This window comes from Chrysochloris asiatica, unplaced genomic scaffold (assembly GCF_000296735.1).
Source record: "Chrysochloris asiatica unplaced genomic scaffold, ChrAsi1.0 scaffold00014, whole genome shotgun sequence".
NCBI lineage: Eukaryota > Metazoa > Chordata > Mammalia > Afrosoricida > Chrysochloridae > Chrysochloris > Chrysochloris asiatica.
The window spans coordinates 10,436,760-10,450,209 of record NW_006408532.1 but is presented as its reverse complement, the minus strand read 5'-3'; the positions used below and the strand labels follow the sequence as shown (position 1 = coordinate 10,450,209).

Here is a 13,450-nt window from a genome sequence, read left to right as displayed (position 1 = left end):
CAGAGCATTTAGCACTGGAGCCATTCAGTGACAATTCATGGTAATGAGCCATGCCCTATGCAAGACACTAGCAACTCACCGTGACCAAGCATGGGACCCTGCCCTGGTTTATCCCACCAAGCAAACTGGTGGCCCAGAGAACAGCTCACAGTCCTCACCGGGTACAGGAAGAGCTCAAGAGTTGGGGTTCATTTGCTTCCAGCAGTGTCTAGGTAGAACTTCTCCAGTCCCCCTTCTTGACACTTGGGCATGTGGAGAGGACAATAGTTTACATTAGGTTCTCACCAAGGTGCTTGGTGTTGACTATATTTAGCATATTGATTTCTAGGGAGGGGTTTAACTTCCCATGAAACAAGTGACTGAGAAGAAGAGGGGCGAGGAAAGCCTTGCGAAGAGATGACGTGGTAGGATGAGAGGGCAAAGGGTCAGCTGACCCAAATAGGGGCAAGACGTGAACAAGGAGGGCTGCAGGGGCGAGGCACGCTAACAGGGCAAAGTCAGCCATTAGGAGCCAGTGTGAGAGCAGTGAGAATCCCCCAAAGATCCCAAAGACAGACATATCTCTAAACCTGTCTTCAAGCTCCAACGGAGAGCTTTTAAATGTGCTGGATCCGTGTCTGGGGGTTAAAAGCGCTTTTGTTTTCCTAACTCTGAGAGCATCTGAGTTATGGCATTTGCCTCCAGAAACCCCTCAGTGGGCAGAACAGTGCAAACGCACCAGCTGTAGCCCAGAAATCAGAGTTAAGGGTTAGGACAGACTTAATGAAAGACGGAGACGACAGTCAAGGCCATGCATCTTCCACTTGGGTGGACTTGAACCCAATCTCCGGGGAAGTCAATCAGGATTTGGACTGGGAGGTGGTAATTCTGATGACTAGGACTTCAGGGAGGTTAGAGAGACATCCATGAGGAACCCCAGCACTCAGACACCTGCATTGGCGGGGCTCTGGGCCTGAGCCTCCACAGAGGAAAGGCCATTATTGTCTGAGAAGTGCTTGCATGGCTGATAAACGTTAATATCCATTAGGGCTTCCGTCAAAAGCAATCTTTTCCCAGGTTCCTCCAGGCATCTGTCAGGATCCCCGCCCTGCCGCATGGAATCTCAGAAACTCAATTGTTGTTTGGGAGGGAGCTGGCTGCTGCCTCTTTGGACCCCAATACCATCCATCCTCATTAGGCCCCATGTCCAAGTGCCAGGCCTCAAGTGCCAACACGTGATTGTTCTCCCTGGCAGACAGACAACCCAGAGCTGTGCCCCAGAGACCATAGGGCCACTAGACATCTGCTATTCAGAGACACTGAGAGAGCAAGGCTAGCTATGAGCTTCAGGCGGCCTAGCAGTCCTGTCCTTCTCAAGAGACTTTCAGGTTATATATCACTGACCTGCCTGGTATCCTTCAACACCCCTCCAACTGTCGGAGGCAGCAGAGAGGGCAGGAGATTTGTCCAAGTCACCCAATGAGCGTCCAGGTTAGGGAAGCACCCAGATCTCCAATAGAATTCACTGTCACATGGTTGTTGTTGTTAAGTACCATCTAGTCAGTTCTGACTTATAGCAGTCCTATATAGGGTTTCCGAGGAGCGGCTGGTTTGAACTGCCGACCTTGTGATTAGCAGTGCGGTACTGACCCTGTGGCGCCACACCAGGACTAATTTATTTGGGTCTACCACCACTGAGTGTCAACAATATCGCCAGTAAGGGAGATTCAATAGAGGGTAAGGCAGACCAGTGAACTCCCAGCCTGGTTGGGAGATGGACAGGTCAGCTGACAATTTCTAAGCAATATGATGGTTTCAGAGCTGGGAACCACAGGAGTCCAAGAAAGACTCCCTAACTCAGCCTGGAGCACCCAAGAGAGGCTTTGCAGACATGAGTCTTACTGCCAAGAGGTAAGGCGGAGTTTTCCAGGCACAGGGAACAGCATGTGCTAACAGTGTGGCTTGTTTGGGGTCCACGAGTGGTTGTGTGGTCCTGGTGTGCTGAGTATGAGGGGCTTCTACTCTGGGAGGCAGGCACCTTAGGAGTTGGGTACAGTGGGCTCCTGCTGCCCACTGGATTCCCTCAAGGAGAAAGTGACCCACACAGGCCAGGCCGAGGGGTATGGTGAGTGTGGTGGACAGTTCAGGCAGTGTGAACTCCACAGCTCCCTAAATCCTTGCTGCAGAGAATGAAAGGCTCCCACCTGGGGATGGAGCTAAGTGTGGCTCCTTGGGATGGGGAGGCCACAGAGCTAGTGGACAAATGGTGGTTTTGTGTCATGGAATCAGTTCCCACTCATAGTGACCCTGCATAGGGTTTCCGAGGCTGTAAATCTTTACGGAAGCAAAAAGCCTCATCTTTATCCCACGGAACGGCTGGTAGTTTTGAACTGCTGACCTTGAGGTTAGCAGCCCAACTTGTAACCATTACCAGAGCTCCTTAATGGACAAATGCTTCTCAGTGACTATGGCTGCTGACCTTGGCTAAGCTGAAGCCTCCTCTCCACACTCACCAAAAGCCACAGAGGCTCAGACCCTACAAGTCACACTGCCCATCAGCATGACATTCATACCTGCCCCCACCTCTGCCTCAGAAAAGAAGGAGGGAAAGGGGCCTGCTCCCCTTGGCAAGAAACACCCCGGCCTTCAGATAGTAGCCCTTCACCCCCGTTTGCCTACAACCAGGCTGGGTGTGTGTGTGACCTTGGACCAGCGGTCTTCCTGTTCAGATTTACACATACCATGTCCTCTCATGGGGTGGCAGCAAGGGGTGGGCATGGTGCCTGCACACTGTTGTTGTTGTTGTTAGGTGCCACTGGATCAGTTTCAACTCATAGAGACCCTGCATAGGGTTTCTGAGGAGCCACTGGTAGATTTGAACTGCTGACCTTGCAATTAACAGTCTAGGGTTTCTCCTCTAACACCATACCAGGTACCCCATAAATACTTGCTGGACGCTTTGGGCACCTTTTGGCAGTGTGACGTTCCCACTCTAAGCCTCACTTTCCTCATCTGTAATTGGGGATAATACAATATTGCTGCACAGATGTGAGGAGTCCTCAGGCCACTCATCTGTGGGGACAAGGAGGAGGAGGAGGAAGGCCACTCAGAGCACAGGGATAATCTTACAATCAAGCTATGTTCCTAAAGCCCCAGGAAAGATTTCTTCATTTGTCAGGTGCCGTCGAGGATGAAGTGGGCCTTGTCCACCTCACTTCCCACCAGGGGCGATGACCCAGTAAAGAAGGTAAGTATAGGCTTACCTGTGCTTATTATAGGGAACAATTTCACCTGTTGTTTGTTCATATGAAATTGTTCCCTGCAGATTAACAAGAAAGCACACTAAGTCTGTGCTTACCTTGTCTATTGGGTTACCTGCCCCTGACTGCAGCACAGCCCTGCCACCACTGCAGAGACCCTCCCAGGGTGGCGCTGCTGACACCAGGCCTGGTTGACAAACTCTCATTTTTGCATAATCACCTGCCAGGGTCACAGATCCAGTTCATTTCAGCATCTTTATAGGAGGAGCTTGTGAGCAGAACCGATATGCCCCATGCCACTGTGCAGCCAGCTTTACCTCTGCCAGGCCTTTTATTGTTGTGTGGGGTTAGTGGGTTCATATTCTCCTCTAATTGGCCATGTGCGAATAAAGCCCCCCCATCCACACAGCTCCCGTTGGCTCTTGACCTAGGCTCTCCAGGAGGGGAGGAAAATTCTTCTGTCACTTGGAAAACATCAAAGGAGCCGCCACCAAGTGGAGCCTGGCCAGCCACTGCTGGCACCAGGCTCAAGAGATGAAAAGCTCCCCAGCCCGGGACCCAGCGCAAAGGCAGAGGCGGGGGGGTGGGTGCAGACTTGGCTCTCCCTGCTCAGGCTGAAGCTGAGGCTGGTCCTGTCCCAAACCTGAGCTGGGGGAGGGATCAGAGGGGATGCTCCAAGCTGGCCCCTCACTTTTCTGGGGCAGTGGTCCTTGGAGTGCCAACTCATTAATAATGCCCACAGTGCCAGGTGACAACAGCCCACATTCATTCCCTTGACTGGTCCATGCATAGAAAGCAGTTAACATTTTCAAACTTTTAGTGTAAACAGGATGGCACATGTGAAGTGCTCAGCCCAGCGGCTGGCACGTGGCTCTGTGTTTGATAAACGGCAACTCTGGTGGGTGCGTTGCCAGAAGCCTGCAGGCTCCGGGAAGTGTGGCAGGACGCCAAGCTTGGGGGTACCATTTTCAGTCAAAAACAAGGAGTGGGCCTGATTTCCTTCTGGCCTTGGCAGCTGGTTCTGAAGGGGAAGAGGGGACACGGGTTAGACCTTCTGTGCATTGCCCAATTGACTCAACACTGGAAGGGCTGCTGGTAGGGCCTTTTTATAGAATGGAAACCGAGGCTCAGAAAGGTTCAGTGACTTGTGCAAGGTCACGTGGCCGGTGAGACAGAGCTGGAATCTGAATGAAGTTCTGCCTTATTTCAGAACCATATTGCGGCCTCCAGAGGGCAGATCCCAGTGGTGTCCAGAAAGGATTTAAGGAGCAACAGTCTCCCAGGAATATGGGCAGAGCCTGCATTCCTCACATGACCAAGTTCTTTGTTCTGTAAAAACAAGAAAAAAATCTGCCTCTGCTCAATCTCTGCCTCTCCTCCCAGAATCACTTGCTCAGGAGGCCTGGAGGCTGGTGGCCACTGCTATCCAACCCACAGGACCCTGCCTGTAACTGACTTCTGCAGCCACTTCATCACAGTCTAGGAAAAATCCCACACATCACCTCCTGGGGATCCTCCTAAAGTGGCAGAGACCCGTCCCCACTCCGTCTCCTAGGACTTGGACCTACTTGCTCCCATCCCTTGGGCCTCAGCTTCTGACTAAATCCCTGCTCAAACTGCAGTCCACCTGTGCATCTCCACCTCTGGAAGCCCCCAGGTCCCCGTCACTTAACCCAGCAGAATGATTCACTTCTCTGCATTCCCAGCAAACCTGTAACAACAGTTGTGAACTTTATCGTGTACCAGCACAGTCATTTGTTGTTGTTAAGTGCCTTGGAACTGGTTCTGACTCACAGTGACCCTATATAGGGTTTCTAAGGAGCAGCTGCTGGGTTTGAACCACTGACCTTGTGGTTAGCGGTCCAATGCTTATCCTACAGTGCTACACCAGGACTGTGTTAGCTGATGAGTGTGTACCAGCACCGTCATTTAATCCTTCTCAAAACCTCCCAGTCAATTCTAACTCCTGGCAACCCCGTGTTTCTGAGTATAACTGCTTCATGGGGTTTTCTTGGCTGTAATTTTTTACAGATGAAGTTCACCAGGCCATTCTTCCACAGAGCACCTGAAGGTTCAAATCATCTACCACAAGGTTAGCAGCAGATCAAAACCTGTTTTTGCCTGAAAAGTAGTGCAAACCCAACCCTCTACCACTGAGTCGATTCTTACTCACAGCATCGCTATGGGACAGAGTAGAAGGCTCCCATGGGGTTTCCAAGGCTGAACATCTTCATGGACGCCAACTGCCACACCTTTCAGTTAGCAGACAAGGGCTTAACCACTGCCTCACCAGGGTCCCTGTACCTTCTGATTAGGGCTGTCACAATTCCTGTTGCACAGGGAGCGAAGGGACGGTCCAGGTCAGGGAACCGTTCTGCTGTGTGATTAACTGATTTGCGTGTCCATCTGTCCTGGGGCAGTGAGTTTTCTGAGGGCTGGAGTGGTCCCTGTGAACCATCGTACCACCCACTGCCTTCTTGTTTGCAGAAGGGGAAGTCAAGGTTCAGTCACCCAGCCTACTGGTTTCAGTGTTGATAGAACTTGGGTCTCCTGGGTATCAGCCAGGCCTGGGCTCAACTAATGATGGGGACCAGGTTTGCTCAGTGAGAAGAAGGCTCACAGGCTTCCGGGAGCAGCATTCATCCCTGCTGAGCCACAGGAGACCTCTCAACTTCTCTCTGTGCATTGGGCCTCTCCAGGTACCCCACCCCCCCAGCTCTGCATAATTGCCATAGTCTCCCCATCTTCCAAGTGGGAGTGAAAGGCCTCCCTCAGGGACTGTGCCAGGGAGGGGTGTGGCTGTCTGTAAGGCGCAGTGATCACAGAGCCAGGCACAGGCATCTCCACATCCCCTTGGCCCTCAGACCCATCTGACAAACAGGGACGTCAGCCTCTCCTTCCTTTGAAGTCACCCAGCACCATCTGCCGAACCACGTGGGCCCAAGACTTCCTTGGCAGAATCCCCTTAGCAGGCACTTCGGAGACGCGCCGGGCGGCAGGCAGCTGGCTTTTGAGAATTCTCACCAGGAGAACACGCACTGTCTGTCTGCCCACTCGTGGCAACAGCCCAAGAGGGTGGCGATGACGGGGACAAACACTTCAACAGTAGGCGCTTTGCAAAGGAACCCAAAGGAGCTGGACAAATGAATATCTTGGCCTCAAAATCATAATAATTTTTTTTTTTTTTTTGCTTAAGCAAACATTCTATGGGCAAGGCAGAAGGAGAGAGAAGTAGACACACTGGTCCTTGCTCACTACTTCCCCTATCCCTCCATCCCCACTGTGTTGTATCTTCCTGTCCCATTCCCACTGGGTGACATTCTGACACCCAGCATCACCTCCAGCTGGTTTCCAGAAACGAGACGCCACAGCTTCAGTCCACCCTGAACCTCAGAGACAGACTAGACAGACCCACATGCCGGAGAATCCACCTGACTGACTTTTGGGGACGTTGCAGTGCCTGGTACTTGTTGGATCATCTTGGGCTATACTCACTGGATGGAAAGATTAGGATTTCTAGAGTCTGAGATCCTAGCATAGCGCCCACTCTAATCACTTGTCATTTGAACTAATGAATAAGGACCTAAAAACCCACTGCCATCGAGTTGATTCCCATGCACAGTGACCCTATAAGATAAGAGTAGAACTGCTTCTTAGGATTTCTGAGACTGGAAATCTTTACTGGGGCAGACAGTCTCATCTTTCTCACTTGGAGTGTGGGTGGTAGTTTCAAACTGTTGACCCGGCAGTTAGCAGCACAACACATAATCCACTTCCACATGGCGTGCCACAAAGGTGGGCCACATGCACATGGTGAGGATTCTCAACCCTGGCATCTGGTGTGATGGTTCTTGACCATTCTACCCAGCCAGTTAGCCTGGTGCGAGTTCCCTGGAAAACCCCTCCTGCTGCTTCACTCAGACTCGTGGATTGGACTTATTCAAAGGGTACAAACAGTTACTCTGCTCAACCTAAGAGTTGGCAGTTCTAGCTGTACCCAGAGGTGCCTTGGAATTAAGCCCTGTTGATCTACTTCTGAGAAATCAGCCACTGAAAGTCCTGTGGAACACTGTTCTATTCTGACACGCATGGTTTGGTCTGCAAGGGCTGAGTGAGTCACGTGGATGACAGCATCCTCAGAGGTCCAAGCCTCTGTCATTCATTCACACCATCCATTTAGCACCTCTGTGCCAGGTGCTGACTGGGGAAACCCCATCAGAGGGCACGTGGACACAGCCCTTTCCTCAGAGACCATAGAAGCAGAGGAATGAAGAGGAGAGGCGGGAGGCCAAGCCCTGGAGTGTTTCCTGGAGATTTAGGCTGGCATCACTGGGGCTCCTTGTTCTTCTGAAGGTTCACAGTCACCCTGAGCCTGCAGGAAGGTCACCAACTGCCTCCTCACAACCTGGGCTGCTTCAGACCCCCATCTGCCCACTTGGGCCTTACCCACCCGTTCTCACACTGCCTGTGCTCCCATCCAACTTGGACTTCCCAATGTCCAGGGTTTGTACCTTGCCCTTGCTTCGCTTTCTATTGCGTAATAGTTCTTATTAAGTATCGTTTAGTTAATTCTGACTCATAGGGATACTGTACAGGGTTTACAAGAAGCAACTGATGTGTTTGAAATGCTGATCTTGTGGTTCCCAGTCCAGTGTTGATCCTAAAACGCCACACCAGGACGCCACTGCATAACAGTGGTCGTGATGTGCCGTGGAGTCGGTTCCGACTCATAGTGACCCCGTACAGGGTTTCCAAGGCTGTAAATCTTTACGGGAGCAGAAAGCCTCATCTTTCTCCCATGGAACAGCTGGTAGTCTCGAACTGCTGACTTTAAGGTTCTCAGCCCGATTCGTAACCACTACACTACCAGAGCTCCTTCCTGCATAATAGTAGTAGCAGGAAAAGCAGTAACAATGCCAGCCATGTGCTATATGTCCTTGCTCCAGCTGAGGAAAGTGAGACTCAGAGGTGGTGGGTAAATGAGGGCCAGACCCTGCTCTTCCTTCAGGATCACCCTGGAATGCATCCCAGAAGCCTGGGCCCCTGGGCAGACCCATTCTCCCCACTCCCGACATCTGACCTGCTTATTGAGGGGGTGGGAATGGAGTGTCCCCGAGCACACACCTCTCCTCTCTGTTCCTCTGGCTCCAAGATCCCTGAAGACAGTTCTCTAGTCCTCTGACTCAGTTTCCCTAGCCAGTGCCTGGTAAAGAGATGCTCAATGGAACGTTTGAATGACTGAAGAGACTTGGGGGACAGGCCCCTCAGGAAGGCTGCGGGAGGAGGTGTACAGGGTCAGGAGGAGGTGACCTTCTGGGTTGGAGGGCTGCAGCCTGGCTTATAGGGTAGAGTGGTTAGGAGCCATTGCAGCAGTTACCGATGGTTGGTCCTCACCAACCATTCCGTCTTCTGGAAGGAAGAGTAGGGTGTAGCCTGGATCAAGGGGCTTAGGGAGAGGGGAGAGAGGGCACCAAAAGGGCTGGACCCTCCTGGAAGCATCGGCCAGGCCTGTGTCTTCATGATATTAATCATTATGGCAAGTTGACTAGGTACCTACTATGTGTAATGTGCTTCATCTGGGAGGGTTTTCACAGCCCACAGGGAGGTGGTGATGTGATGACCACTGTGAGTTTAACAGGAAGCTGGGGCTGGAACCAGATCCTCAGCCACTGTGACACCCCACCCAACACTAGGGCTGCTCAGAGGTCTGACAGAAGCTAAGAGAGTTAGAGTCCCCAGGGTAGTGGCCCAACCATCCAACTGACCCCTCCAGCTCCCTTCCTCCATCCATGAACAAATTCCCTAACTGCCCGACGCCTTCTCAGGCAGTGCCTGACTATCAGGATTAGGCCTCTCGAAGGGTGCGTGCTCAGGGTCCCAATCTGCAGCCATCAATACCATTCTCCACAGTCTCTTAGATCTCGCCAAGCCTTATCGAATTTCCTTCTGTGCAGCACCAGTCCCTTCTGAGGACTTTCACATTCCAGGGCTGGGCCTCCTTTGAGGTAGTGGAGCAAGAAAAAAGAGGTGTCATCTCCCTCCAGCTCCTTGACGTCAAAGCTGCCCAAATACTGTGACTGACACATCCCCATGGACATGAAGCATCCGGCAAACGCTCACCTAGCAGACGCCTGCCTGCCGGTCAGACCAACACCTGGGGCGGTTCCGAGCGACTGAAATCGGGCTGCTTAGTAATGAAACTGGCAGCTTGCTGCCGCTGCAGCCAAATCTCGAACACATCAGACACTGACACAGATGGAAGCAGGTCGGCCGCAGGATGGGCTGCCGGCTCCGCAAATGAGCAAGGAAAAGGCTTGTTAAACAGAGACTTTGGAGTGGGGAGGAGAGCCAGGAACAGGACTGTCAGCGGATCTTGTAAATACTCAAGGCAGCTCTACCCTGGACCATCGTAGTACTTATTTCAAAGCAATTTAGCCGATGGGATTCCCGACTCCCAAATCAAGAATGTTATTAAAACGAAGCACAGAGGCAGCTCAAAGGCTCATTGGTATCCGAGTCACACCCCAACCGGGCTGCGGACGCCTTCTTCTTCCCCAGAGAGGTGGCTGGACTCTGTTTTCCCAAGCTCCCACCAATTCTTTTGCCCAGACCTTTCTTTTAATTTTTTTTTGGGGGTGGCTTTATGATGCTTGTGGATGTACTAGGGGATGGAGCTCTGGAGGCCAAATCCAAGGGGATCTTTTCAGTTCTTTAAAACCTCAAGAATGGGTTCCTATTCAGTTTTGTTTTGACCAGGAAAAAAGGCACACGGATTTCTTGCCCACCCCTATTCTCCACCTATTTTACCAACAGGGAAACGGAGGTCCAGAGCTGGGGTGAGACCCACCCAGGGTCCCACAGTGCGGCAGCAAAGGGGTTCCTTCCTGAGAGGACATTCCAGAGACCTGCTCACCTGGGGCACCCACAGGCTCCTGAGGCCCTGCTCTGGCTGAGGCCCTGTGTGACACCCAGCCTGGGACTGAGTGGGGAGCAGAGCATGGGGCAGAATAGGGGCTGGGATTCTTAGGATGGTTATCAAAACCCTGCCTTCTGCATCTTGCCCCCCATACAGGTATTTCAGCGCCGGGAGGATGGCTCGGTGAACTTCTTCCGTGGCTGGGAGGCATACCGGGACGGCTTTGGCAAGCTCACGGGGGAGCACTGGTTAGGTGAGAGCCTGGGAGCTCCCTTCTCCCTGTGTAGCCGGCAGGTGAAGGGAACGGGAGCCTTTCTGTTCCACTGAGAGCCGTCCCTCAGCACTGTGCCCTGCATTTCCCTAGCCTCAGCATTCTTGAGTCAGCTCAGGTGTGCTGTGTGTACAAGTAAGAACTAAGTTCGCTGTGAATTGAAGTCAATGAGAATGAAGCCCAAGGCAATGCGACTGGTGTGGGATGTGCTCATGGGAGACGTGTGCTCATGAACATGCATGTGGGGTGAGGGTCGTGCACCCCCCTGCTGTGTCCAGTGGAGGTGAGAATGGGGGAAGGAAGATGAGAGTATAAATAAGCATCCCAATCTCACTGTCATTGAGTCGATTCCAACCCCGCAACCCTACAGGGCTTCTTTGGGCTTCCAAGACTAAATCTTTATCCAGTTGAGCAGCTGGTGGGTTTGAACCGTCGACCTTGCAATTAGCAGCCAATGATTAACCACCATGGCTCTTGTCCCACACACCCTCTAACGTGGCCAGTGAAGATGTGATCCGTGGAAGGAAGTTGAGCATGTGAGGGTCCCACAGGCAGGAGATGCCGGAGTGACCTGAAGTAGAAAGCAAGGGAACCTCTGACTGTTACCATACCCTGGAATGGCTCACTCTTCTGGACTGAGTAGGCTGTGGACAGGTGCAGGGCACCTTCCTACCACCTGAAGACCCCTGCTGACCCAGCTGCCCTGTCCCCAAGGGGGCCCTACTAGGGAGCAGGACCTGAACTTAGGAGAGTGTGCAATGCCCAGTGACTTCCCAAAGGACACTAAGGGCAGAGCACACAACAGAGGGCCCCGGAGGTGTTCTCACGTGGTTCCAGACTCAGTCTGCCTGCACATCCACATGCTGTCCCCACAGCCAAGCATACAGTCTGTGCCTGGCACCAAACAATGCCAGTTTCAGAAAGTGACATGAGTAGTATTATTACTATTATTTACTTAATGTTTATCTTTAAATTAGCTCAGTATTGAAACATTTAAATGCCATATATAATTTCATTCTAAACAAGAATAGCCTCAAAAAAAAAAAAAAAAAAATCAGCAGTCTGAGGTTCTAGTTCTAGATATTGGAGAGAGGGGAGGTTGTGGGTTACAGTGAGGTGGATTGTTGGTGAAGGGACTCACATACCAAATAGTTCATTTACGAATGCCATTCAGGGGTTTTAGTACACAGTGAGACCATACACCACTGTCACTTATTCTAGAGTATCAGTTACCTGCCATTTATATATTTTTAAATAAACACACAGGAATGGAATGTTCATTGGAGTATCATCTGGCTCGCCCCCATGCCCTGGGATGCATCTCCCAGCCCACCCTCTCCCTTCCCCACATGGATATCTGGAAAGTTCTCTGGGGAGGGAGAGGGAGGGGCAGAGACTACTGTGGTAACCAGGAAACACCAGGAGTAGGGATTTGTGTTGTCATTTGCTTAATGCCCATCTTCCCTTACCTGGGGTTCTTGAGGGCAGGTCCTCTCTGCCCTGACCTCCACTGTGGACCTACTACTCTTGAGCCCAGCGTCGTACTCCCCCAAACCTCACCCCCACCCTGGTAGGGATGCACTGCTATTGTTCCCCCTTCACAGATGAGGAAACTGAGGCTCAGAACGTGTGTGTGTGTTCGTGTGTATATTTGTGTGTGGGAATATAGGTGTGTATCCATGTGGGTATGTGTGAGTGCTATGCTTGTGTCTCTGGGTATGGGTGTGTGACATATACGGATGTGTGTGTTGTACCGATAGTGTGTATGTACATGAGTGTGCATACACATGCATATTTGTGCCTGTATGTGTGCACTTGTGTTGGGGTGGGGGGACTTTGCATAGGGTTCACACATCTGAGCCCAGCTTTCACTCTGTACTGAAGGAATGAAAACCCAGGGAGAGGTGGGTGGTGAGAGAGAAAAGTCTCTCCAGAGGGGATATTATTTCCCCTACCCCTACTAGGTGAGTGCAAAAAGACAGGCAGACAGGTGGGGGCCCCAGTCCCACATTGCCACCCACTCCTTTGGAAGAGCGGTGGTGGTGTCTCTGCTACTCCTTGGCATCTTAATTGAAATCTATCAGCAGCCACAGAAGGTGCGGGAGGAAGCATTTAAGCGGGGCCTTGATTAGTTCCTGGCAGGCGCTGCCGAAAGGGGAGCCCTGACAAGAATGTCAACTTGGGGACCAGCCCTTCCACTTCCTGAGACTTCCCTTCTGCTTTCCACGCTCCCCTGCTACCTTCCCACTGAATGCCTTGTCTTTTCCTATTGAGTTATCGGAGCTCTTTATATATTAAGGTTATTGATCTTCTGTCTGATAACACTTGATGCATAGGTACTCCCAGTCATTCATCTTTCACCTTGTTTTTGGTCATGTTATTCCTTATTTCCTAGAAGGTTTAAGTTTTTATATAGTCTATTTGCCCTTTTTTTTTTGTTCCTATCTTCTGGGTTTTCAACTCTTTCCCTTTACCCATTTTATTTTAACTATCCCCTGTAGTTTCTTCTTATTGTTTTGTAGTTTTCTGTTTTAGGTTCAGCTCTTTTAATTCATTGGAAAGTTCATTGGGGTGATGGTGTGAAGAATACTACGAGTCTAAGTGTTTTCCTTTCTGTCTTCATCAGCCCACTTATCCATCCCATTCTGTGATTTGAACTCCCAGGGAGGGTGGAGGCAGCTCTCAGCCCAGTCTCCAGGGGCCCAGGGTAGTGTGGAAAAGCAGTTAACACCGGGGTGGTGGGGGAGAAGTAATCCTGTCAGATCAGTAATGATTGAAGGAAGGGTGGACATAAGAGTGAGCCTCGAAACAGAAAGAACCTCATCCTGCCCTTCCCTCAGGGACACAGCCTGGCAGCCCCTCATAGAGACTGGGAGGCTAACCCAGATGGTGGGCCTTTGGGCACCAGCCACCACTTACTTAGTGGTGGGGAGAAGAGGCTTCCAGACCCTCTTTAGGTGGGTCTTCTTCCTGTCCTATTCCTGGATATCATTTGCCCTGTATATAAATTCAGTATGAGCTGTC

At 51.4% G+C, this 13,450-nt stretch overlaps 1 protein-coding gene across 1 annotated transcript in view; it reads left to right on the top strand.

The window, feature by feature from the left end:
• FIBCD1 (fibrinogen C domain containing 1) overlaps positions 1-13,450 on the top strand; it is a 36,310-nt gene that overhangs the window by 19,879 nt on the left and 2,981 nt on the right. The window contains exon 6 of the mRNA XM_006834990.1: positions 10,312-10,408. Within this exon, the coding sequence (XP_006835053.1) occupies positions 10,312-10,408 (97 nt within the window). The remainder of the gene's footprint in view (positions 1-10,311; positions 10,409-13,450) is intronic.